The 26,029-nt window shown below is 45.6% G+C and overlaps 3 protein-coding genes across 4 annotated transcripts; 1 reads left to right on the plus strand and 2 right to left on the minus strand.

Annotated features, from left to right (window-relative positions):
• Window positions 1–4: 4 nt before the first annotated feature.
• On the minus strand, window positions 5–9,855 carry LOC133898651 (RNA pseudouridine synthase 3, mitochondrial-like). The gene is made up of 8 exons (XM_062339331.1): window positions 9,814–9,855; window positions 8,505–8,831; window positions 3,022–3,042; window positions 2,058–2,108; window positions 1,802–1,960; window positions 1,190–1,318; window positions 973–1,089; window positions 5–337 (listed from the first exon to the last, which is right to left on the minus strand). Exons 1-8 carry the CDS (start codon window positions 9,853–9,855, stop codon window positions 5–7), a joined length of 1,179 nt encoding a protein of 392 aa, XP_062195315.1.
• Window positions 9,856–14,689: 4,834 nt separating this feature from the next.
• On the plus strand, window positions 14,690–16,441 carry LOC133899558 (exocyst complex component EXO70I-like). Its single transcript, XM_062340556.1, has 2 exons — window positions 14,690–14,923; window positions 15,022–16,441. The coding sequence occupies exons 1-2, from the start codon at window positions 14,690–14,692 to the stop codon at window positions 16,327–16,329; spliced, it is 1,542 nt and encodes a 513-aa protein (XP_062196540.1). The 3' UTR covers window positions 16,330–16,441.
• A 331-nt stretch (window positions 16,442–16,772) lies between these two features.
• Window positions 16,773–25,627, minus strand: LOC133899545 (pumilio homolog 5-like). Of its 2 annotated transcripts, none has more exons than XM_062340540.1 (10): window positions 25,317–25,627; window positions 23,766–24,387; window positions 20,129–21,516; window positions 19,866–20,007; window positions 19,600–19,707; window positions 18,647–18,859; window positions 18,459–18,569; window positions 17,906–18,100; window positions 17,199–17,370; window positions 16,773–17,115 (listed from the first exon to the last, which is right to left on the minus strand). In XM_062340540.1, exons 2-10 carry the CDS (start codon window positions 24,381–24,383, stop codon window positions 17,093–17,095), a joined length of 2,970 nt encoding a protein of 989 aa, XP_062196524.1. In that variant the 5' UTR covers window positions 24,384–24,387; window positions 25,317–25,627; the 3' UTR covers window positions 16,773–17,092. The 2 variants fall into 2 exon arrangements, with proteins under 2 accessions (XP_062196524.1, XP_062196525.1); XM_062340541.1 differs by lacking the exons at window positions 23,766–24,387; window positions 25,317–25,627 and adding exons at window positions 22,206–22,251; window positions 23,222–23,424.
• Between the last annotated feature and the right edge of the window lie 402 nt (window positions 25,628–26,029).

Consider the following 26,029-nt stretch of genomic DNA (forward strand, 5'->3'; position numbering starts at 1 on the left):
CCAACTAATTTTCATGTGCGAAGGCATTGGTGCGATGAACCTTAGGAGGTTGGGTTTCTCCTTGGGCGCCATCGTCGTGCCATTCTCCAGTGCTGCTCAGGAACTTTGCAATGTTGGGGACGACCATCTCCCGGCAATGCAGGTGTAGCAAAGGGATTTTTGAGAGAACACTGCCGTTCTGAACCTCCAATCCTTCTGGCCTCCTCGGCTTGTACGGTTCTCCAGTGAACGGTTCAAAGTCTGGCTGGGATTCTGCTTCCACCTTTGGTGCACAAGCCACCCATATTTGTAATCTCCGACGATGGGAGTGCCGGGCTTCAGCGCAATGGACTCGAAGCTGCAGTGCAGAGAGAGCAGAACAGACTGATGCTTACAGTTGAAAATATCATTTCATATGCAAGACACGTGAATGTATTGTCTGGGTTTGTCACACCCGTGCTCTCAGAAAAAAAAATTCAAAAAATATATCTCTCTCTTTCTCTCTCCCCCCGACCCGGCGCCACTCCTTGCTCTGCGCCGCGCCGCCCGTCACATCACCGCAAGCAATTCTCGAGCCCCGTGCCGCTTCCTCACGCCCCTCGCCTCACCTCGCGCCCCGCGCAGCCGTCGTGCCCATGCCATCACCCCCCTATAAAGACAATCAGTGCCACTTCCTCCCCCATCCGTATAGTATCACCTCTCTCTCTCAGATCCACTGCCACCCTCTCTTCCTCTCCGAGCACCGCCCCCGCCATCGCACCGAAGCCGCCGCCGGTGAGTTCCACCACCTTCCCCTCTCTCTCCCTTCCCACCAATGAACCGTACCTTAGCCCGCCTTGTTTACCAATGCCGGTCACCGCTTCTTCGCCGTCACCGGCCGACGCCCTCATCCCGTCCTCACCGGCCAGATCCGCCCCCACCCAGGCCATGATTATTCAGATGGGACATGGCATGCTAAGTCAAAGGCTCAGTAATCAATGAATTGATGATTACCTGAGAAGTTATTCTTGCTAAATTTATGCTAGTGAAAAGCCAGTGAAGTCGAGTGAAGCTTTCTTTTGTTCTACCCATCAAAATCAAATCGCTACTTTCTCTGTCCAGTCGATGGACCTGTGCAGCTGTGCTCACAAGCCATAGGGGAAAAAGGTCCTCAGAGCTTGAGATTATACACGGTGACTAAAATTCAAAGAGAAACAACTCATGAGATCACCAATTTTGGACCCTCTTCATTTCCATATGGCAGTGCTGCTGCTGCAAGCACATCCATGCTGTTATGTACTGGCAAATATCCTTTCATGGGCACTTTGGGGGGCTTGTTAAGCATCAGTATAGCAGAGTCCTGTAATTCCAAAGCTTAAGCTTTTTTTTTTACACCGGACCCTCTTTTACCCGAGACCTTCATTGGAGGTCAACAAGGGATACGACGCCGGGGATCGAACCCCGACGAGCTCGGTTCCACCACTGAGTTTTGCCTCTGGGCTCTTGCCCGTTTGCAGCCAAAGCTTAAGCTTACTGAGTTGGATCTGAATCATGTAAAATAAAAGCAGTAAACCTGAATCACGGAAATGACGCCAAGGTGGTACCTCCATCAATAGACACGCTTAACAAATTACGAATAGTCTTTTGGAAGTAACACAATATGTAGAGAGATCGATTCATTCATTTCATAATACTATATGTCCATGTTGAAGAATACTGAAGTACAAACTACAGAGGCCAATTATCCGCAGAAAAAAAACCTTTGTTAATGCTAGAATTGCTAGAATTCTTTAGGCTACTGACTGGATCAACAATGGCAATACAACCTATGACGAACAATTACCCTGTAGATGACAAGCCTCCTCAGGTACTCAATCTCATCTTTATTGGGATGCAATGTGGCAGTTGGAATGGTCTCATAACGCTTCTTTATCTCGCCCTCAGCCACTGACACCGGAAGGTGAATTCTCATGCCAGGCTCCATAACGTCATTATGTTTAATCTGCAACAAACTGCTAAGCATAATTACTTTATTCACACAGTTGACAGTACAACAACATTATAGAAAAAGAATTACAGAACAAAGCCTTCAATATAACCTTCTTCAAATGATGCTTCTGAGTCCGGATGCTTTCAGCTGAAACCTCGTGCTCTCGGAGAAAACCTGATCAATACATGCCTTCAATATAATCCGTCGCAAGAAATACTACAATACAGAAATAGCTCTTGAGCACTAGAGTCCACACTCCAACCAAGCAATTCACGCATGACAATATCATAAACCTGTATCTTCTTGCATTTTTCAGTAACCCATGTGCTGTCATTGCTTTGTGTGGGCTTGATCTATGGACAGCAGGTCCCACTAGGCAGTGGGTGTGAGAGAGGTACAAATGGGAGCCAGATAGCAGAGGAGAGGCATGGATCAAAACAGATGAATTGAACTCTTGTCCTTGTTCTTCTTCACGGTCTTGTTGCTATCCACAAGCAACTCCTATGCAGTGATCTATCCATCTCACGTCCCGACAATCGACGATGGCCACGGGATATTACAGATGGTATCAGAGACACCCTTTCCTCTGGGTCTGGTCGACTTCGGCTTCAAGGCGACGGGCGTGACGGCGGTGCCGTCCGATGCGCGGTGGTCGCGACTGCAAGAAGGCCTTGTTAAGGTCAGTATGTAGCACGGCGACCGTCTCCAGGCTCGTGCGTGGCGGGAAGCATAGGAGGAGACGGAGGTCAAGGCTCAAGACCTTGGCAAGAAGAAGATGGGCCATGGCCTGAGGACAACCAAGCCCAACCCAAAGTATTTGGGCCTAAACTAGTGTGTGTAATCGGCCCAAGTGGCGATGTGTAATATCAACTCAGATCAACTCCATATGAAGCTGTCCAAATGCTTTTTTGCTCAAACTCAGTTAGAATTCTTGGGCCATGTGATCAGAAAGAAGGGAGTTTCCACTGGCCCAACTAAAGTGACAATTGTCAAGAATTGGCCTACACCAACTAACCACAAGGAAGTCAGGAGTTTCCTAGGGACATCAGGCTATTATAGGAAATTCATACAACATTATGGCATTTTGAGCAAACCTCTGTCCAATTTGTTGAGGAAGGCCACACTGTTCACATGGACCACTCAAACTGAGCAAGCATTTCAGGCACTCAAACAAGCACTGATCATTGCACCAGTTTTGGCCCTTCCAATTTCAAAAAAAAAAAATTGTCATAGAAACTGATGCTAGTGAGCTGGGCATTGGAGCAGTGTTACAGCAGGAGGGTCATCCCATAGCGTTTATAAGCAAAGCGTTAGGGCCAAGGAATAGAGGCCCCTCAACATATGAGAAGGAGTGTTTAGCAATTTTATTTGCCGTGGATCACTGGAGGTCTTACCTCACTCATGATGAGTTCATCATCAAAACTAATCAACACAGTCTAGTTCATTTAGATGATCAGAGGCTCACCACACCTTGGCAGCAGAAGGCCTTAACCAAACTCATGGGATTGCAGTACAAGCTTGTTTATAAGAAGGGTGTGGATAATAGAGCCGCTAACACTCTATCTCGGCGCCCAAATTTTCCAGAAGATACTCAGGTACTCAATTGTTTAGCTATCTCCACAGTGAAGCCTATGTGGTTAGAAGATGTTATACTTGGCTATCAGCAAGATCCCAATGCTTTGAAGTTGATTGCTGCTTTATCTTCTGGCCATTCAGGCACTCACTTCACTCTGCAGAATGGAGTACTTTGGTATAAAAATAGAGTATGGTTGGGCAACAATATACAATTACAGAAAAAGGTCTTGGAATCTCTTCACTCAAGCAATATAGGAGGTCATTCAGGTTTTCCTGTTACCTATACCAGGGTGAAAAAGATATTTGCTTGGCCTCAATTGAAGAAATCAGTGAAACTCTTTGTTAGCCACTGTCTAGTTTGCCAGCAAGCAAAAACTGAGAGGGTTAAATACCCAGGTTTATTGAAACCTCTCCCTATTCCAAAAGGAGCTTGGCAAATGGTCTCTTTGGATTTTATTGAAGGCCTTCCAACATCTGGTTCATTCAATTGCATACTAATTGTGGTGGATAAATTTTCTAAATATGCTCATTTCATTCCTCTTCACCATCTTTTGACAACCTTGATAGTAGCTACTGCATATATGAATAATATTTTTAAATTGCATGGGATGCCTCAAGCTATTATCTCATATAGAGATAGGTTGTTTACAAGTCTATTTTGGCAGGAGCTATTCAGATTAACTGGCACACAATTGCGTATGAGCAGTGCCTATCACCTTCAATCGGATAGTCAACCGGAGAGGGTTAACCAATGCTTAGAAACATATTTGAGATGTTTTATACATGCTTGCCCAACAAAATGAAGTAAATGGCTTTCCTTAGTGGAATTTTGGTACAATTCCAGTTATCACACCTCTTTAGGACGATCACCGTTTGAAGTTCTTTATGATCATTCCCCTAAACACTTTGGATATGATGTCACTGAATCTTGTGCTATTCCATACTTGCAAGAATGGCTTTCTGAACGTCAATTGATGACTCAAGTGGTGATTGATGACTCAAGTGGTGAGGCAGCATCTACAAAGAGCTCAACACAGGATGCAGCATCAGGCCGACCAGTAGCGCTATGAACGACACTTCTTAGTGGGTGATTATGTCTATCTGAAGCTACAACCTTATGCTCAGTCATCGGTAGCACTTCTGGCCAACTACAAATTGTCCTTTCACTATTTTGGACCATGTAAGATCATACAACAAATCAACAGCGTGGCTTATAAGCTGGAATTACCAGCTTCTACTCAACTCCACCCTGTTTTCCATGTATCCCAATTGAAGCGGGCAGTTGGTCCCCACACCCCGGTCAGTGATCTTATTCCTGATTCTTCCTTTATCTCACATTTTCCAACTATGTTCCTTGATCAGAGACTGTCGCGGGTGGCGGGTCGAGTTCGGCCACAAGTTCTGGTCAAGTGGTCTAATTGGCCTCCAACAATGGCTACCGGGAGAACATGGATGATCTTCACCATCGGTTCCCAGATGCTCTGGCTTGGGGACAAGCCAACACTCAAGGAGGGGAGGATGTCAGTATACAGCACGACGACCGTCTCCAGGCTCGGGTGCGGTGGGAAGTAGAGGAGGAGATGGAGTTCAAGGCTCAAGACCTTGATGAGAAGAAGATGGGTCGTGACCTCTGTAAACATAGTAGCTAAATAATCCCACCGTGTTACATAAGGCAAGTATTGTATAATAGTTCTGTTTTCTATGATTTTTTCCATTCCTCTGTGTAAATAGTCTAATATGGGTTCACAATCAATAACATCTTCACCATCGAGAGTAACGATCAGTCGAAGAACACCATACATTGATGGGTGGTGAGGGTCCATATTGACTATCATGAGATTTTTTCTTGCAAGCGGTAGACTCATATCCTTTCTTCCTTAATTTATTATTTATGAAAATAGATTATTCTATAAATTTCTCAAAACAAGGCTCATCAAAATACAAAATCTAAGACTACTAGAAGATGAGGATAACCAAGCCTAACCCAAAGTATTTGGGACCGACCTGGTGTGTGTAATCGGCCCAAGTGGCGATGTGTAATAGGTAGCAAGATAAGAACGTTGAGGGATGTGCGGAGGAAACTTGGAGAGGAAGAAGAACGTTGTTGGCGGCAGAGGTGGCCCGGCGATCACCGGTGCCGGACTTCTGTATCTGGCTACCATATACTATCTAATACATACTAAACACTATCTCCTGAGGTTGCTAACAGGCCTCGATCAGCTGTACGCACGCCTGGGATCGATCCACACCACGCAACAGCTGGTGGCGGCACGATTCGATCTGACGTCCAAGGCGGTGGATCAGGTTCGCCATACTCATGATATGCCTACTGCTTCGGTGGTGTCTGAGGTTGCTACCCACAAGGTGTTCGATGATATGCCTTATGTGGATGACGCACCAGCGCGGGCTGAGCCGGTCGCGTTCAGGACTCAAGAGGCGTTCATGGGTGCTACACAGGAGGTGTTTGATGAAATGCCTCTCAAACATGTGGTGTGGGATGATGCATCGCTGCATGGTCTTGAGTCGCAGGACAATTTATCGCAGCTAATACCTCAATATGGAGAGGGTTTCGTTGGCACGGATAGCAAGCTAATCGCCGACCGGTCACTTTCAAGGCTCTGATGGCAACCACGGGTGATGTAGGCAAGCTGTTGAATGAAATGCATCACAGGGATGTCATGTGGGATGAGATGCCAGACGACATCAGCTCGCATGAAGGCTTACTGCAGCAACTAGCCTTGGGCAGAGAGTATACAGATGATGAGAAAACAAAGCCTAGTGTTGAGCTTGACCTCGATGAGGTTCCTACACAGGTCGACGGCTCATTGATATTTTGGGAGGTTGCTGTGAATATTGCAGACCACACGTTTGATGAAATGCCTGAGTGCATGATGGCTAATACAAACCAACTCTTCGTTGAAAGGCAGTGTAACAGAATGGGAGACGAGTTGCGTGGGCTGCTGCTACACTTTCCCAGCTCAAAAGCCTATGATCTAGAACAACCAGAACAGTATGGCATAGGATGGAATACCAATTTCATAGAAAAAGGGGTTGGCATCATGTTCCATGTGGAGGGGCAGCATGAAGGGGAACTGATGAAGCTGCAGACATTTATTGGGCAGGAGGTACATGGTCTCCATTGTCTGAAGAAAACTGACCTCTACACACAAGATCTGGTGCATTGGAATTATGGACTAGTGAAGGCTCGCTCAGAGTTTGACCGCTTATAGCCATGGCAGTGAGGTGCCTTCAGCCCTGGCGATTTGAGAATGGTAAATGGTTGTCTAGTGCCTGACAAGCTGCGGTTATGGCAACGAGGTGGTTTCAGCCTACGAAATTTTGAGCAGCTGAATGTGGACGAGAGGCAATGGGATCCAGGTATACTGAGATTGACGTAGGTGACAACAGGGATCAGTACTGCACAAAGCTCTTTTCGATTTGCTCCAATGTCACTGGATTTTCATGTGGGTTCAGTTGGCATACTGACATTGCACAGGAAACATCTATAAGATACTCCACACACTGATACAGAGAACCATCTAGCTCCTTGGCTCTTCACAGTTCACATAGCCCACTATCTCAGCTCGATTAAAATGATGCAAGAGTTGGATGGCAGATGAGTGCATCAGCAATCAAGAGGAAAACAAAGCAGTAATCAGCTTGTAGGCCCACTTCTTGATACAGGGAATAAGCTTGCTAAACTTCAGTTGATGTGATTCAGAGTCACACAGTGGTCTGCCAACTTGATATTGATTGCAAGGTTGAGTCAGCATGAACGAGCGAATGCTCCCTTGATAAGCTCAAGGGGAGCGAACCAACGACACGGGGGTTCGATCCTTAGCTCTCGCACATTTGCCGGCTGTGTTTCAAGATGGAACCAGTTTTTATATAGCCTCTAATGAAAATCGAGGCAGTGGTAAAAATAAAACCCCTTTCTAAAAAAAGGTTGAGTCAGCATCCTTTGCTTCAATTGACGGATTCAGGATTCAGGATTCAAGAATCAGGAATCAGAAGCACACCTTTGCATGGGGACAAGCAAAGTTTTCATGGGGCGGTAGTGTAACACATGTGCTGTCATTGCTTTGTGTGGGCTTGATCTATGGACAACAGGTCCCACTGGGCAGTGAGCGTGAGAGAGGTACAAATGGGAGCCAGATAGCAGAGGAGAGCGAAAAAGCTGTTTCGTGGGTGTCTGCGCGCGTCCAAGTCACGGACGATGGGCTGTCGGGGCGCGTGTGGGCACCCGGCAGAGGCCAAGGGGAGGTTATTTGCTGTGCGAGAGGTCCACGGACTCGGTGGGCCTCGCGCTGATCGGACCTTCCGTAATTGAAAATTTTATGCTGAAAATTTGTTAAAAAAGTTTGTGCTGAAAATTTCGTTAACTTTTTTTCATAAAACTTTTAAGAAAAACTTTTCTCGTGTAAATTTTTTCTTAAAAATTTTTATGGATAAGTTTGATACAAGGTTTGTGGATAAGTTTTTTTCTAACAAATTTTGTGGACAAGCGTTGTTACAAGTTCCCTGGATAAGCTTTTTGTTACAAGTTTGTGGATAAAATTTGTCGGAAACTTTTCTCGATAACTTTTGTGGATAAGTTTTTGTTACAAGTTTTGAGTCGAAAAAGTTTTTTTAGAAAACTTATAAAAAAGGAAATTTGCAGAGGAGAAAAGCTTTCCAAAAAATGAAAGTTTTAGCTTTCGGACTGTGCCACTCGTTCGGCCCAACGCACGCGCGAAATAGCCTCGCCCAGAGGAGAGGCATGGATCAAAACAGATGAACTGAACTCTTGTCCCGATTCTTCTTCACGGTCTCGTTGCTACCCACAAGCAACTCCTATACGGTGATCTATCCATCTCACGTCCCGACAATCATCGGTGACCACGGGATATTACATTTTCTTAATTAACACTAACTATACAAAAAAATGTCACATTTGCACCTGATAAGAATGTCCGTACAAAGAAAAAGGAAGCACAAATACCATCCTCCTGTTGAAGTGCGCCTGCAGGACCTCCAGCGGCACGTCGTCGAAGTAGTGCTTTACCCAGCTGACCGCCGTCACGCGCCGCGGCGCCGCCTTCCTCCCGGGTAGCTTGTCAGCCCCGGCCGGGAACGGCGGCAGCGAGAGCAGCTGCCGCGGCCTCGACCCGGGCTTGGACGCGCCGAGCCGCGCCACTTTGTTGTTGTCCACGCTGACCACCGGGTCGGCGGCCGCGGGCGTCGGCGGCGCCAGCCACGGCAGCCGCCGCAGTGCCGCTGGCCACCGCCACGGCCCCGGCCGGCGGCTGCCCCGGCACAGCGTTCTCCTCTAGCCGTCTTTCTTTTTTTTCGTGTACTGATAGCAAAACGTGCCAACGGGCCTGCCTGAGCCCAGGCCCACATATTCAAAGCTCAAATGAGGCCCATATAACTGGGCTGGCCCATATGTGTTGGGCTCACGTGGCCTGACTATGGTCTAAAATGGTCCTTGCAGTTGAGCCCATATGATCAGTTTATTTGGGCCATATGTTTCCCTCTATGTTCATATGGGCCTGCGTATGTGTCATCAAAAATTATTTGTGGGCCACACGGAATTCTTTAATACTCAGGGTATTCTTTAGTAAGGCGGCAAAGGCGAGCTTTCGTTTTTTTTGTCCGAAGTGTTGTGCTTGCTTGTTCATATCAGAATTGGATTTGCATGTAATTTTTTCAATCTTTTAATGAGTCATGGGTAGAAGTCACGCGCCTTTTTTCTGATTCATGGTTAATTTTCCTATGTATATTCTGCGACTAATTCAACTGGCAAACAGCTTTCTTTTATGTTTATGTTTTTCTCTGCTCGGCTTCATGCTGTTAGTCAGGGGTGAAGTTAGAGTTTTAAAACCCCTAGTGCACACTTCAACATGTGTAGGCTTAGATAGTACGGTATTTGATATTATGTTATGTACAAGAGGTGAAATTGAATTGTTAATAACTACGGTAGCTTGGCCCTTGACTATTACTCTAGTTCCTTGCTTGAAGTTTGAAGTTGTGATCAGCTTTCACTATTATAGAAATAATTTTATTTATCACCTCATCACTGCCAGATCAATTAAAATCAGCAATGATACAATTTTCACTATCGTTTTATAAAAAAAACAATACACTATCGGTTCTAGAAAAAAAATCAGCAGTGATAGCGAGTTATCACTACCGGCTTGTATAGACAACCAACATTGATACTAACCCTATCTGTTTGTAATACCAACCGGCACTGATAGTATGACTGAACCTAAATTTTATTTCTAGTGCAATTTCGGTTTAGTCCTCACGTCCGGCTCACATGTGCGCTCTCTCTCCCTTATCTCTTCCATTCCAGGAGCTCTCTCTCTCTATCTTACCTCTTTCCCCCACAAGCATCCCTCTCCCTTATCTCTTTTACGCCTCCCTCTCTCCGACGAGGTGCAGTGGAGCCAGAGCCCAGACCTTCAAGCAGCGCGGGCTCCTCAGAGCAGCGATCTTTGTGCCAGGGCGACAGCGGCGGCTGGTGACGGCCTCAAGGAGAAGAAGCAGAGGCAGCAAGGCCCTCACCGTGAGCAAAACACAAGCATGCCTTAGCCCCCACCTACCGCGCCCACTTCTTTGAGCACCTTGTGAGCGAAGCTCGGGGTGACAAGTAGAGCGAGTGAGCTGAGGGAGCGAGGTGGGTGTCATGGAGGAGAGCAGTGTGAGGGTGGCGGTGGTGTGACGGCTGATGGCGGCGAGGGCGGAGTCTGGATGCCAGCGGGTAGACGCGACCTCATCGGTGTGTTCTGTGGCTGTGGCCTTTGTGCAGCCGTGTTTTTTTTGGCGATAGCAACAGCCGAACCAGCTCATTTATTTATTTCCTAAAAATACCAATACTGTGCTGGTGGATAACAGCCGACAGTGATAGTAATCTAAGTATCACTATACATTGCATACTGCTGGTTCAAAACCCGGTCGTGAAGAGCTATTCTGTAGTGTTTTATGCCGATTTCAACTACTTGCTTGATTTGGTCAAATATTGTGAGCACGTTGTTGGGAGCGTACCTTGAATCTCGATCCAGGGATCTTCTGATAAAGATATAAATTGTTAATTTAGATCGGTAGTCTATATATACACACACACTGACCATTGCCCGGAGCTGATCACTATGTATATACACAAGTAGCCTGTCAGATAACTATTTTTATTGAATAGAAATTGAGGACTTTTACAGTACACCTAAATGAGTGCATGCCGTTCATTTTTCTTATCCGGTGGTTTAGATTGGTTAATGATACTCTATCGCTCATCAGTATTATGAGTATAATTAAAGAGTATCATAGTTATCATAAGGGTAGGATTGGAAAAAAAATCATGATAAACTTGTAAATTATATGTTTAATTAGGAAATGTCAAAATATTAGTTTATTCTTCGGATAAGCTTTCACTTATTCTGCTCATTTCATTTATTAGGGTTTCCACCCTCCGTTGATCGATCGATGATGGGTGGTGAAGGTCCGAAGTCCGGTCAGTCAATGACGTAATTACCCATAAGGGTATCAAGATAATTACAATAACACCTACTAAAATGGACGGTTAGATCACAACAATAATACTCTCCACCATCTAGTATCATGGTGTACTGTAAAGGTTCTTTAAAAATTATGATCCTTTTTTCAAAATCCGGTACTTGTCTTTTTATTTGATCACAAGAATTTGTGGAGAAATATGTAAGCTTCGAACAGGCGCTGTCATTTACATCATTAGCTAACTTTGAACAAGTAGGTGAATATTTGTTTATATGACTTGGTGAATAAATTTGACTCTTTTCATAATCTTCTTCCTATCTTGTTTGTGTGATGCGTTCCGTTCAAAATCGACACTAAATATTGTCCTTTGGAACTCAAGAATTTTCTTGGCCTTTTTTTAGGGAAATAGTAAGGGAGATTTGACTGTAAGATTGATGAGAACCGATGTCGAGTGGGGCTTGAACGCGAGTGGCGCAGGCACAACAACACGCTCGGATCAGCCTTTTTCTTTTTTGCATTTACCGCGTGTAGAATGTAGCTGTCTTTTAGTCATGTTCCGTTGTTTTTCTTTTTCCTATCCACTTACGACTTCCAAGCTGGACTGGGTCTTGTCAAACAACTACCTGTGATGTTGCTTCTGCCTGCTAGGAAGTTCCATGCCAACAACTAGGCAAATGCAAGCCATTAAGTGTAGAAATTCACAGCACTGGAACATTGGTCAGAGTTCCAGACTGAGGATGTTTCCTAAACAAAAGGAAATGCTACAATCCGGATTAGATTTTGACAATATGTATGAATTAACAGGCTAATAATAGCTACTCATTCAGTTACTGAATACACAGGGTAACAGTGTCTTCTAGATTCCCTCTGTTTTCATAGATTCATGGCTTGCAAATCAACAAATGCACTAGCTGATGCTGTAGTGAATTATACAAATTATATTTATCACTGGTTGCTGTCGTTCTAAAGGGAAAATGGATACTGTAGCTGTACGCTGTATGATAATTTTTTCCCCATCTCCATTGCAAATTCTACAAAGTTAAACACTTGCAGGAATAAAAAAAAAAAGTTAGACACTTGCAGGCACTTTAGGATTCTTGCCGAGTAGGAACTTCCTGTGAGTTTTAAGTCTTGCTAAATGCTGATGGAGCTGTGAGCCATTGATCTAACTTCTAAGACTCTATATCTAATGCAGAATTTCTGAGGAATAGAGAAGTCGCAGAATTCGTGAGTGGAGTGGCTGGTGCTATGACTAAAACTGTTCTTGCTCCTCTAGAAACTATCAGGTATTTATCATACTTTGCTGTCTACATTTATCTATTCACTGTAGTTAGTTTGGAGTCTTGCTGATTACAGTGAGTTCTTAACATATTAGTTTGGTGGGATGAGTAAATTTGCTTTTAACACACTATGCATGCTGATTTTTCCTTGCTTGCTTTTCTTAGTCTGATTGATGCACTTCAGGATATTAAGAGTGTTTTTCAGAATTTAATGACAAGCTGACTATAGTACGATGCTAGTATATATCTTTGGGTGATATAAAAATTAGCTTTTTACTATACCACTCTTTCACGTTTGCCGTTGAATCTTCTAGGTCTAACTGCAAGTACAATCAGCTTCTGTTACGTGCAGGGTTACTGTTCATACGAAGGATTACTGTTCAACCGCGTGATTACTGTTCACTCGCATGAACAGTGGCCGTGCAGTTGCTTTTCTATTTGGTTTGTTAGTTTGAATTAGATTTATTTACAGATAAAATTATAGATCGTGTAGTTTAAATTAGATAAGTGTTAGATATTATATTAGAGATAAATTAGAGGTCTTTTGTAATAAGGAAAGAAAATTAATTTAGTTCCTCTTAATATTTTGTCTCTCTAATCTATAGTCTAATTCCTCACTTAATAGCCAACACCGTCCAGTTATCGGCTAGGGAAGTGCCCGCCTCACATGATCGCAGCACTAGCTGAAGTGGTCCAAGAGGAGGGCTTCAAGGGGCTTTTCCGAGGATCGGCGACGAGCTCCCTGGAGGTCATGCCGACGTCCGGCGTTACCTGGATGTTTTATGAGGCATGGAAAGATCTCCTTTTGGCTCCACGGCTCCATACCTAGCAAGAGCATGCTTGAGATTGCTCGACAATTCTGGGACTTGCACTCCTACAGAATAAATTTGTTCTGCTGTGCGGGATTTCCAATCTTTTTTTCTCTTTCAAATCCCTCGCATGCCATGCCATTTATTTAGGTAAAAGAAGGCCATCTTGTGCGGTTTGGCCGATGATTAGAAGCATTAGTTAATTGGCCTCAGCTAACCTGGATTGTCTGATTACCAGCAACTGTTAACAGACAGGCTCTGGGCTGGGTATGCATTGGCCCCAAGCATTGTTCCTGTGAAATTCTCTCTCTAATGAATGAAAAAAAAAAAATAGCTTACTTCTGAGATGAGCCTTGTAAGTATCACCGAAATGTTGCATGCTTGTATATGTGGAGCACTGTATCCAGCCATTGTCATACTATACTACCTTTGGTCCAAAATGAATGTTGTAATAGAATATTTGTCACACTTTTAAAACTTGGACTGTTAATATACATCAGAAAATTTAGATTTCTCATATGACAATGGTATTTAATACACATATCATCAACAGAAAAACTATATATGATATTTATTACTTTTTTGTCAGTACAAAATTAGAAAAGGAGTCTTAAGTCCTAACTGTCGAGTGAATACCTGAGGCAGTACTTTGGATGCATTGTTCCTGCGCCAGTGTGTATAGTTGGAAAATTACAGAACATTACATCAAAACCATAGTTTGATAGTTGTAAAATGCATGATATCTTTCTTTTTTCTTCTGAAACAATGCATGCATGCTATCTTTCTCACTAGGAAAAAAAAGGTGCAATCTCCAAAGATGACCATTTGTCCTCAGCGGCACCAAGGGCTTTGCCCTCACCAAAACTTCGTCCTCTTCCCTATGGAATATCCACCGTCCATCCCTAATCCCACGGTTACCTTCTTCTCTTAATCACCATGCTACGCTTTACACCAGGAAGGCGCCAATTGTGAGAGACATCATACACACGCGTGTTTACCTCACAGGCTCAAACACCGGCCGGCCGCCGGCCATGTGCCCGAACGCGTCAACCTCGGCGACCGACGATGCTGATGCCGACGCGGATGCCGCTGTTCTTGCAAAGCTTTGTGCCTCGCGAGCTGCCATCGTCTCGGTCCTTGCCGCCGCGGCCGAGGCTGAAGTCGACATCGACGCGGCCGGCGATCGCCTCTCTGAGCTCCTGTCAAGCGCCTCGCCGTCGTCATCCCACCTCCAGTCCCAGGCCGTGGCTGCACGCGCGCTGCGCGCGCGCATCGACCGCGCTGTAGCCCCAGCCGAGCCTCTCCTCGCCGCCTTCCGCCGCGTGTCTGTGCTTGCCGAGGAGACCGCCACGCTCCCTGCAAACCCAGCCGACGCCGAGAACGCAGTCGCGTTCGTCGACCGCGTGGACCAGCTGCGCGACGCCATCGAGGAGGTGGTGGCGCGCGGGGACGAGGCCGTCAGGAGGGTGGAGGAGGCGGTAGGGTTCCTGGGCCGAACCAAGGCCGCCAGCCGCGGCCGCGTGCGGAGGCTGACCGAGGCCGCGGCGGCGCTGCGCGCGGTGTACGAGACGGAGGCGGAGGATATGCGCTTCGAGGGCCCACTCGACGAGGCGCTCCTCGGCCTCCAGGACCTCTTCGAGGCGCTGCTCCTCAGGCTCAAGCACCCGGCCCCCGCGGACGACGATGTCGCCGGCGCCGAGGGAGACACGGTCGGATACGAGCTGGGCACCGACGACGAGGTGGAGGCCGCGGCGAGGATGGCCAGGACGCTCGCCGGCAACGACTGCTTGGACATCTGCCTCGATATCTACGTCAATGTGACATCTTTATCTATAGTCTCTAGTGCCTTGTTTTTTCTTGCCGTGACAGTTGCTCTGTGTGGGTCACTGAAATAACTGTCCGTGACGTCACTCAGGCAAGGTACAGGAGAGCGGCCAAGGCGATGATGCGGCTCAACCCAGCGTACCTCAAGTCGTACACGGCAGAGGCCATCGACGCCATGGAGTGGGAGTCGCTGGAGTCTGCCATGGCCCTGTGGAGCCCGCATTTCCACGTGGCTATCGCCTCCGTGCTCGCGGCAGAACGCCAGCTCTGCGCCCGCGTGCTGGAGCCCCTGCCGCCGGCGGTCTGGCCCGAGTGCTTCGCCAAGATCGCCGCCCGCATCGTCGCGGCGTTTTTCCGCTTCGCGGACGGCGTGGCTACCGCGGCGAGAGAGCCGCAGAGGCTGTTCAAGCTGCTCGACATGCTCGAAGCGGTGGTCCGGGAGCGGGAGCGCCTCGACGAGCTCTTCTCCGGCGAGTCGGCCACGCTGGTTGCCATCCGCGAGCGCACGCGCGAGGTGGAGCGCGCCCTGGCGCGCGCCGCGGCCGGCGTGTTCTTCGAGTTCGGCCTCCGCATCGAGACGCATTACGTCAACAGCGCGGGCGCCGACGTCGGGCACGTGCCAAAGATCGTGCGGTACGCCGTGAATTACCTGAAGTGTCTCGCGTCTGACGACTACCGCGCGCTAATGGACAACGCGCTGCGCGCGGAGCGGGAGCGCAGCGACGAGGACGACGGGAGCGAGGGCGGCGACCGCGCGCCGCTCGCCGAGGCGGCGTCGAACGTGCTGGAGGCGCTACACCGGCACGTCGAGGCGGCGCGCCGGGTGTGCACGGACACGGTGGCGTCGCACGTCATGGCCATGAACGCGTACTGGTACATATACATGCGCGCCCGGGGCTCGGAGCTGGCGAAGCTGATCGGTGAGGACACCATGAGGCGCCGGTACAAGGCAGCGGCTGAGGAGGCGGCATGGGAGTACCAGGACGCTGCGTGGAACCCGCTCGTCCGGCTGGTCGGCGGCAGCAGCTCCGGAGCGCCCAAGATCTGGTCACCGGACGAGGCGCGGGAGAAGGCAGCGGCGTTCGCCGACACGCTCGAGGAGCGGGTGAGGAGGCATGGGGCCGAGTACAAGATACCGGACGGCGACCTCCGGGAGCAGATCAAGGCCGCAGCGGCCAAGGCGGTGCGCGGCGCGTACGCCGGATTCTTGAAAGCCAATGACAGGGCCGTGGCCAGCGGCCGGAGGGAGCACCTGCCGGTGGACGTCATTGAGGGGATGGTTCGGCGGGTGTTCGACGAAATGGGCGATGGCGTCACCGGCAGCATCGGCCGAGCGAGGAGCAGCCGGAGCCGGCGGGAGTCGAGGGAGAGCGGTAATCTAGAGGGGTTTGACGGCTAGACGAGCACCATAGACGCTAATGCTGTATGAGGCCTCCAAAGAGTGTTATGTAACCTGTCAATCGCCACTTTAATATGTATCTGAAAACTAATAAACTCAGAATTAAGTAAAATTATTTATGAGGACAAACCTAATTATACCATCTTCATAATCAATCAAATTTCGTTAAATGGTCAAAGATGCAATTATTGTTAGTTTTCCAGAGATATTATCTTGACTTGTGTATTTCAAAGATGCAATTATTTTTCTACCGGACTGTTTGAAATGCAGGGAACTTGAACGTTTCAATTCCAGCGAAAGTCTGACAAAAATTCCGCCGCCATGCAGTGCTAGTTAGATGGTGCACAATTTATTCATCACAACCCCATAACCCATACTAGAACTGACGGCGGTTAATCACCATGCAGAAAACACGCTCGAACTGAACACCCCTACAACTGCGATGCAAGCAAGCAAATACATTACCAAGCATTCGATATGTATCGCATACAAACCATAGCCCCTAAACTTCTTTTGCACACAGCTACCAACTACCATTATTCTATAAATAAGCACACCCTAACATAGATACACTGATGCACACCACTAAATTTCTGTCTAGAACCTCAAGACTACCCTGACGAAAGTCACACCTATACACTATTCGCAGACGGTTTTGTTAGCCCTTTGGAAAGTACTGAGGTTTGACTTGTTTTGCTTTCTTCCCCATTGATGGATAGCAAACATCAAGTCACCCATCCCGTGAAGAATTTGCGGGTTTGTTCTAAGAATCTGACTCGGTAGCTCCTGAAACATCACAGAATCAAACAAATTACTCATGGTACTGCATCCAAAACAATCTCGGAGTACTAGTGGAAGAGGAAGCTTACCGTCGTCACAGAGCTGCTCAACTCGGCTGGCGATATGCTTGCCATAGGTGTACTTCCTCAATGCTTGCAGATGACCCTTTACACGGCTGAGCAGGAGTTCCCGCTGACTCTCATTGCATGTCTCAAGTATCTTCTGAACCACATAATTAGCATACTGGTCCTTCATCATCACCTAATTGAACATAATTAGTTAGCAAATACTCCCTCTAGTTGCAAATGTAGGTCGTTTTAGCCTCAACTATTCTCTAAATATAAGTCATTCTCGAACTTCTAGGTATTTTTTTCTCTTTTGTTCTCGTCTAGCCCTTGTTTAATAAATGCTACCACTCTCACAAATGAATGAGTTATCTTTTCCAATACAGAATAAATGAAGGGCAACAAAATCATTTGATCTACTTTCTTAATCCTTGTGCACAAGTCTAAAACGACCTACATTTGCAATCGGAGGAAGTATAACTTAACATCATGGTACAGAAGAAAAGTTGGTTCCGCCATGAGATTCACAGTCCAAGAAGCTGGAAGCACGGAACTGAAAGGCGGACACAGATGGCATTATCCAACTTATAGGATGCTACCAAATATAGGTTACCTTGCTACCTCAGACTCGCTCCCCGTGCATTGTAGAATTACTTTCAGAACCTCTTTGGGTTCCAAAAAAAGGGAAAGGGATTATGGAGCAAACATTGAATTATAGCTATCATACATACCAGTAAATTGTCATTGCCCTCTGTCTGCTCCACGATCTGCCTGATCAGAAGATCCCTCTCCACAATATCCCCATGCTGAAAACATCTCTCTATCACATTTGATGCAAATTTATTTTGGCTCATGGTAACAACCTGCCCAGCCAATTTACTGATAATTTGGTTCCTTTCATGAGCTTTTCCTCTTTCTAGAACATGCTGCAAAAGAACCAGGGAAGACAGTAAGCTGGCAAGTAAAATGAGAAAATATCAAACATTGGTAGGAAGAAAATTGTCAAAGAACCCAAAGTTTCAAACTATTTAGCTCTAGCACTTCATTTATGATATCAAATGGCATCATCAGATATCATAGTATATGTTCATGTAGATTCCTGGGCCAACAAACGAACCACAAGGGTCATACCTGGCAAGTTGTGTTTCTTACAAGCAATTTGAACAGTTTACCAAGCAAAGCACCGTTTGCAACAACAGAATATAATAAATCAACTTTGCGAATACAACATTATCAATGTATAATTGGCAACAAGCACTGTATCAAATTACAAACAAATTTTACCTGTGTAACATAGTTGCCATACTGATCCTGTGCAAGGATGCATGCCGACTGCAATATCTCATCAATTATGCACTGGCCTTGTGAATCACCACCGCAATGCTCCAAAACTCTCTGCCGAGCAGGATAAAGATTAAAAAAACACACTAGAATCTAGCACCAAATTCGTTAGGACATTACTGTAGATTCACCTGAATTACACGGCAACCGTATGGATGCGTTGAAAGGCTAGCAACTTGTCCCTGAAAAGCAGATACTACAAAACCAATATGTTCTGTGGGGACACATTCAATGCACTTCTGTATAACGTGATTTCCATTTTGATCACGAACACATCGCATAACATGTCCATCAAGCTCACGAACAAGATCTATTTTCTGGTCAAGTTCCATAACTTCAAGAGCCTACATGTTTTTGGAGAGAAGATAGAGGAAGCAAGAATCAATAATGATAGCAGGTCACAATCACATGAAAAACTAAGCTGTAAGTTGCTTGCATCGAAATACACGTGTCACAATAACAAATAATCACCAGGCCTATAGTCACATTAGTAGACTACATAATTGTTTCTAATTATACAAAACATGTCATTTTGCATATCCTAGCTACCTTTTCCCCAGAATACCATAGTGAATACAAAAAGATACCCCTATAGCAATGCCATGCAGATTATGGGTGTTGGCGATAAAACCCAGCTGCTTTTTTGCAAAACGAAAAAGAGAACAAAAAAGACAGAAAGAACAAGAAAAGGTTTTATGTGTTGTGACAAACTGGTAAGGAAGCCCTTATCGGTAGAAAAAAGAAACTAAAAATAACTGATCCCACATATACTCGTAATAGTATATTGGAGTATTAGATCCCACATGTTTCAGATGCTCACTCCACTGCTGCTATGCTCATATAACCTAAGTTGAAGTTTGTATATGAACTTCAGCAATCAAGACTCAGTTCAGGATAAGAAGTATAGATAACAAGGGCACGCAGAAAGTAAGATTTGGACAACCATAGTCCGTATTTCTATACAACAACAACAACAACAAAGCTTTTGTCCCAAGAAACAACAACGTAGTCCGTATTTCTATAACTACCATAAAACAAAGTCACATTTGATTCAATAAAATAATAAATAAAGGTTAAAGAGTACCTTCTGAATTACTCGGCAGCCATACATCTGAAGACTCAAAGGCAAAACATGACCAACAAGCTTAGTGGCAAGATCCCTCCTTTGCTCACGAGTTCCATGTTCAAAGAACTGCAGAGATTACATGTCATTTCTTCTTGTACAACTCATGTTCACTGGTCACAACTTAAAAGGCATGACCATTTGAGATGAAGTGACCAGACCACGCAGCATGCAAATATACAAACAATATACCGCAGGTTAGGAGATTCACTCTTACAACAACATACCTTTTGGATCACATAATTTCCAAAAACGTCAGTCATTAATGATGAAGCATGAGGAAGAACTTCTGCAAACACGGATGCCTTCTCTTCAGCGGTGCAGTTTTCCAACTTCTGCTGGATGAATCGGCTACCATGTTGGTCAGCGCTGGTATCAAGAATACATCCGGAATAAGTGTACAAAAACCCTTGTTTCTTAGTATGCATGTCAAGATAGGATATGAAGTTATGAACTTATCAATAACAACACTAGTGACTAGACAACTAACCTGTATTCTACTATACGACCTTTGATATCAGACAGTTCGACCCTACGAGCTCTGTTGGACTTTAACTCTTCTAAGAAAGACCAGGCCTTTGGTTCATCAAACTTCTGTCTTTCTCGCTGCCCTTGAATCACAGAACCAGCAGTCATATTTCTTGAGGGGGATTGGAATCCAACAGAATCGTTTCTCCTACCAGAAGGTAAAACTCCAGGTAACGTTTGTCCCTGAAAGACCGGACTTGTAAGATAGGTCATAGGTACTCCAACGTAAGGTGAGATGCCTTGATAATTTGGAACTGACCCTCCTCTTCTGGCTGTAGGAGAATTAGAAAATCCAGTCCTTGGAAGTTGAAGCCTCTGATCAGATGAATAAGCAGCTTGAGATATCATCTTTTGAAGATCAAAGCTTTCGGCAGAATTTCCAAAAACAGTAACCCTTGGGCCCATTGTATTGTATTGATTTCCACCAGCATACTGAGGTAAAGAGGGATGCTGATAGAAATGAATGAAGTTTGGATCGGGAATGGATGGCTGCATAGCAACCCCAAGTTGCCCGTACATTTTATATGACTGCATAAAATCTATTCCGCCGGTAAGATTTCCTGCTGAAGGAAAACCAGATGGCCTGCCACTAAAGCTTGGAGTCATAGGACTGTCGAGAGGTGTAGCAAGAGAACCTTGGGGAGCATAACTAGCCATGACAGGTGGCAAAACTGAGCCATACCCACTAGTCCCAAATGGAGTTGGTAAAACATTACCAGGGTGCAAATTCTGGTAATAGGGACTTCCAAAAGAATTTGGTGTATAAAGAGGTGTTGTCATACCAGGATGCGGTAAAAATTGTTGCATGTCACTAGCAGGTAACTTAAGCTGAGTATGAGACAAGCTATCAACAAAAGGAACATGTGAAAGATGTGTTCCTTGAGGAGTCATTTGGATAGGATCACCTTGGACACAAAGTGAAGAGCCATACAGCTGCAAGGCACTGTCCTGCCACTTCTGCTCAACAGATGATGATGTATGGTCATCCAAACGTAACTTCAAATTCTTCATATTGGAGTCCACATTATCAAGTTCAGTAATAACTGCACCACTGTTAGGCACAACATTTCCAAGTTTTGTGTCTACAGTTGGCTTTTCTTGCCGAGAAGTCTGCGTACTAGTTTTGCTACCGGAATATGATGAACTAAAAAGGGGCGAAGACGAAAGGTCATTGTTAATAGTACTTTTCAGTGGGCTTTTAGGTGTCCAAGAGTTCAAATCTGATTGCTTGACAGCATCAACTGACAAGCTCCTTGACAAATTTATGTCAGAACGGAGAGCTATAGCATCTCCAGTGTTGCTATTTGAAGGACTGTCAGGCAAATAAGCAACACCCTGTTGAAAGCTCCCCTAAAGAAAATATAAACATTTAGTGATAAGAACACTTGTGACATAGTCAAGAGAAAATCAAAGGATTAATTCAAACTCATTTGCAAGTGCAAAAAAGAAAGAGTAAAGTAACTCGTCAGTTGAAGGAACAGCAAAATACAGTAAGCCTTAGTCATAGACTCCATTAAGCACACAGATGTTGTGACATTTTAGATCATTTTTTTAAACTAGCTAACAGCTCATATAATCTTGTGATTAAGGGTGCATTTAGCAATGTAGTGCAGCAGTAATGGCTTTTGGAAAGCACTAGTGTTTACTCTTTTCATATAGGTTATCTACTTATTTACTGTTTTAGTAGAACATGAAACCAGCCATCTAGTTTACTGTATCGCGGTAAGAGATAGAAGAGCGGAACAGATAACCCCCCCCCCCCCCCAAAAAAAAAACTCTTCAGCACTTTAGCTGGTAGGTTTCATGTTCTACTACAACAGTAGCACTGCAATGGAAGAAGTATCAGCTTGTATCCCATGTTCATTTACGAACATGACAGGAACATCCTTTTCACATTTTTGTTAAATCTATCAATTCCTAAGTTTTTAGTGATCTGGATAGACCTTAGTCACCACGTTCCCGGATCAATGGGGTCGCGGAACAGGGTCGAGGAACGCAGGACGCTACATGCGAAGAAGTGCAGTACGGTAGGGGTATACCTCTTTGGGACGATATTTTGGTACGCGGAACACGATCCCAACGAATCTGGGACAATAAAATGGGACAAATGACCCAATTAATAGCTATTTACTATATAAGTTAGATATGCAATAATATATTATAAGTATATATCAAAAAGAAAAAGGAAAGGAAAAAAGATATAAAAAAGAAAGCACTAATTAAGTGGGTTGACATCCAAACTCAAAAAAAAAGTGGGCTGCCATCCTGCCAGCCCATCAAGACCATGTCCCTTGTTTAACCCTAGGAGCCACTCTTCTCTTTCCTCGTAACAAAAGCAACAGCATCCTCAGAAAAGGAAAAAAAAACAGCGCCACCCCATTTCTCTCCTTTCCATCCACGACGTACATGACGGCAGCAGTGGGGCACCTTGTTTCCATGGTGCACGCTAAGCCATCCACGTCCCCCTCGCTGCCCACGCTCTCCCACTGCGGCCACCCATGCTCTTACCGCCCGCCCTCTCCTCCGCCACCCGCCATCTCTGCTGCGCACAAGATCCCGCTGCCCGAGCTATCGCACCCACGCTCCCGCTGCCTGCACTCTCTGGGTCGTGTCCCGGGCGCAACCTTGGCGACGTCCCACGTCGTCCGTGACCCGCATTACCGGACAACAAACCACGGAACATGGATCGTGGTATCAACCCGCATTCCCAGTGACTAAGGGATAGACTATCAGTGCTGATATATTCTCTGTCACATAAACCTTGTCTTGGTAAGATATTAAGACTCGAGCGGTCACTTTTGAAGTGTTAAAAAGGAACCTTACATTTTACCTATTCAAAAGATCGTTAAATATCAGATAAACTGAGTCTGAAATATTGGTTGACTGTGACATAAGAGCACTAAAGTTCATTTGTTTTTTCAAAAAAAAAAGTTCATTTGTAGTTTTTTAATTCAACAAACTTGGTGGCCTCATAACATAGGAAATGCCAAACTAAATTTTCAATTTCTAATTCAAGCAAGTAAAAGACCACAGCATCCCTACTCACTCATCTCACCTAAAGTAAATCATAAGTCAGATACGATCAATGCCCAATCCAGTTTTCCATGTAACCATGGTGGGGTCACATTACCTGCATAGTCTCAACATACCATGTACTCCCTCCGTTCAAAAATGTAAGGTGTATCTTGTTTTGAAAAAGTCATCAAAGGTAAACTTTGACCGTTAATTTCTCTTATAATATGTTGTCAATTGCTATAAAATCAAAATCATATTAAAAGTACTTTGAAATACAAATCTATTGAAACAGATTTTGTATACTAAACATACATATAATTTGACTAATTGTTGGTCAAAACTTATGAAGTTTGACCTTTTCGAAACAAAATATGCCTTACATTCTTGAATGGAGGGAGTAACTAGCATGTTTTAGAACCATAATAGCATAATCACTTTTCTTGGGCACATTGAATATAACTACAGACTGAATTCAATGCAACATACAAAACCAATAATAGCACATATAACTGTCAACACTAAATTCATGCAACGGCCCTAACCCCCAAAAAAAACAGAATGCTTGATCCATGTCGGGCACTCACCAGCGTAAAATCCTGGCTCTCAAAGTTGGACGTATTTTGACTGGAGACAATTTGTGCATCCTCCGCTGAACTTGAATCCAATCCTGGAGACCTATCATCCTCAGTTTCTTCTCTGTGGGTTGATAGAGTAGATCGAGGAACAAATAAGGAGCCTTTGCTGCTGTTATCTTGGGAGATCACCCTCCATTCTTTAACCTTGCCAACCCGGTTCATCAAATGGCGGCTCTCCCTTGAAATAAGTGGCGGAGGAAGCCTTGGGTTCAAATTCACCTTGGAGCCATAATACTCAAAATATGCTGGATCAGCACGTAGTTGCTCCTCAGACTTGGAATTGTCGGTCACGTTATCCAAGTTCACCAAGCTGGCTTCGAAGCTCCCACTCTGCTGACCTATGATATGACCAAGAGCGGCAAGAGATCCTTCCATGCTAGGCGGAGCACTTCCACTGCGATTTGGGACAGACTCCCTCCAGCCTCCGTAAACCCCAGTGCCATTATCCACAAATCCCAGATCTTCTCCTGAAAGATTACCCATTGAAGAGTCAAATGCACCAAAGCCCTTACTCCAGTCCCTAGCCCCTGTCCCACCAATTAAACGGACAGCACTCTCAGTAGCCATTACACTGCAGAGAAAGACAAAGGTTATTTAGTGCTCATCCATTGACTATATCTGCAAGTGATACACCCTTTATTACTTTCTTGGCCTGGTTCTTGAAAAAAATAAATGTTTGGTAGTGCAACAAGTAACAAGATAAGCTTGTCAAGCAAATGCATTCTAGATTTCTACAGATTATATTGCGTAAAGGAACAAGCATAGAGAAAATGCATACACAAAGAGTAACTAATGATGCTACTTAGGCAGCTAATACCATACTTGCAAGCTTTGACGGCTCGAGGCTTCAGAACAATTCAAAGACAGAAACATAGCAAGAGAACGTCACTTGGTGTAAGTGACAATTCGATGAGTTGCCAAAGTGAGCAAGGCATTAGGTCACACGTTTGCTAACATGTAGCACCCAATTACAGTTGCGTTATCAAGGGGGCGGACAAGGAACCAAAACACAAGACATTTGCGGTGTAATCATGCACATATCCATCCAATTGCACATCAACCTAGGCCCCTCTCAACTTCACCAATCCGACACCTCCCATTCACCACAACATGGAGACAAAAAAAACATTTTTTTACATACGAGACCAAACAGGAGCTAGCCACTGGACTAATTCCCCAAGAAAAAAAGCACATTTCTTCCCACATACAAGCTCACAGGGCAGTTCAAAACCAGATGAAACACCGCGAGGCCAACCCGAAGCACGAACCCCCAACAAACCCTCGAGAAGCTGGAACGCATTTCTGCGATTCCATCGAAGAAAACCCACCACAAGCGCCAGAATCACACCAACGCAAAAAGTGACTCTCCAGCACTGAGGCGCTATGCAAACCTCAAAAAAGAAAATCCCCAATAATCCAAAACAGACACGCAAGCAAAGCATCACTCCACCGCACCAGTCGACAAGACCCGAAAGGAACATGGAGAGGGAAAGGCGCGACCTTGCCGCCTCCGAGCCGGCCGGACGGCAGCCCGAAACCCTAGGCGACCGAGCACCACCGTCTCCTCCCCCTCCTCCGCGTCCTCAACCTCGCCTCGCGACAAGCCTCCCCGCTCTCCGGAGACACAAACCACCTCGACCTTATCCACTCACGCGGAGCCTTCCTTTCCTCATCCTCCGCTTCTTTTCCCCCCTTTTTCTTTTGCGACTCGAGTCCTCGCGGCTTCGGTGGAGAAGACGATGGAGGCGGGGTGGAGTTGAATGGGTACCGTACCGATCGGTCGCTTCTAAAACCCTCGAACCGCTTGCGCCCGTGGCGGGGGGGGGGGTGTGGCGGGGTGCGGGCGCCTCGAGGTTCGTGCCGGAGTTGTGATGTGCGGCGGAGATGGGACGGACAGGTCACGAGTCGATACGGCGCTGTGTCGTGCGTCGTTAGCGTGCGGGGGACCTAGGACGGCAGGATTATGGGCGGGCGTCGCTACGCGTACACAGAAGTGGTAAGCAAATTTTATAAGACTTCTTTAAGAAAGATCTCTATGGAATTTTGATCTAGCTATATATCATCTGATTCAACAGTTTGGCTCAGAAGAAGAGTGAGTGAGGAACACATATCATCACAGAAAATGCAGTGTTTTGTAAAACCTGGTACTATAGAATTTGTTTTCATAGGAGTGACGTGCTCGGGAAAGGCAACTCCATGTGCCGCAAGCATGG

Source organism: Phragmites australis, chromosome 18 (assembly GCF_958298935.1).
Source record: "Phragmites australis chromosome 18, lpPhrAust1.1, whole genome shotgun sequence".
In the NCBI taxonomy this organism is placed as follows: Eukaryota; Viridiplantae; Streptophyta; class Magnoliopsida; order Poales; family Poaceae; genus Phragmites; species Phragmites australis.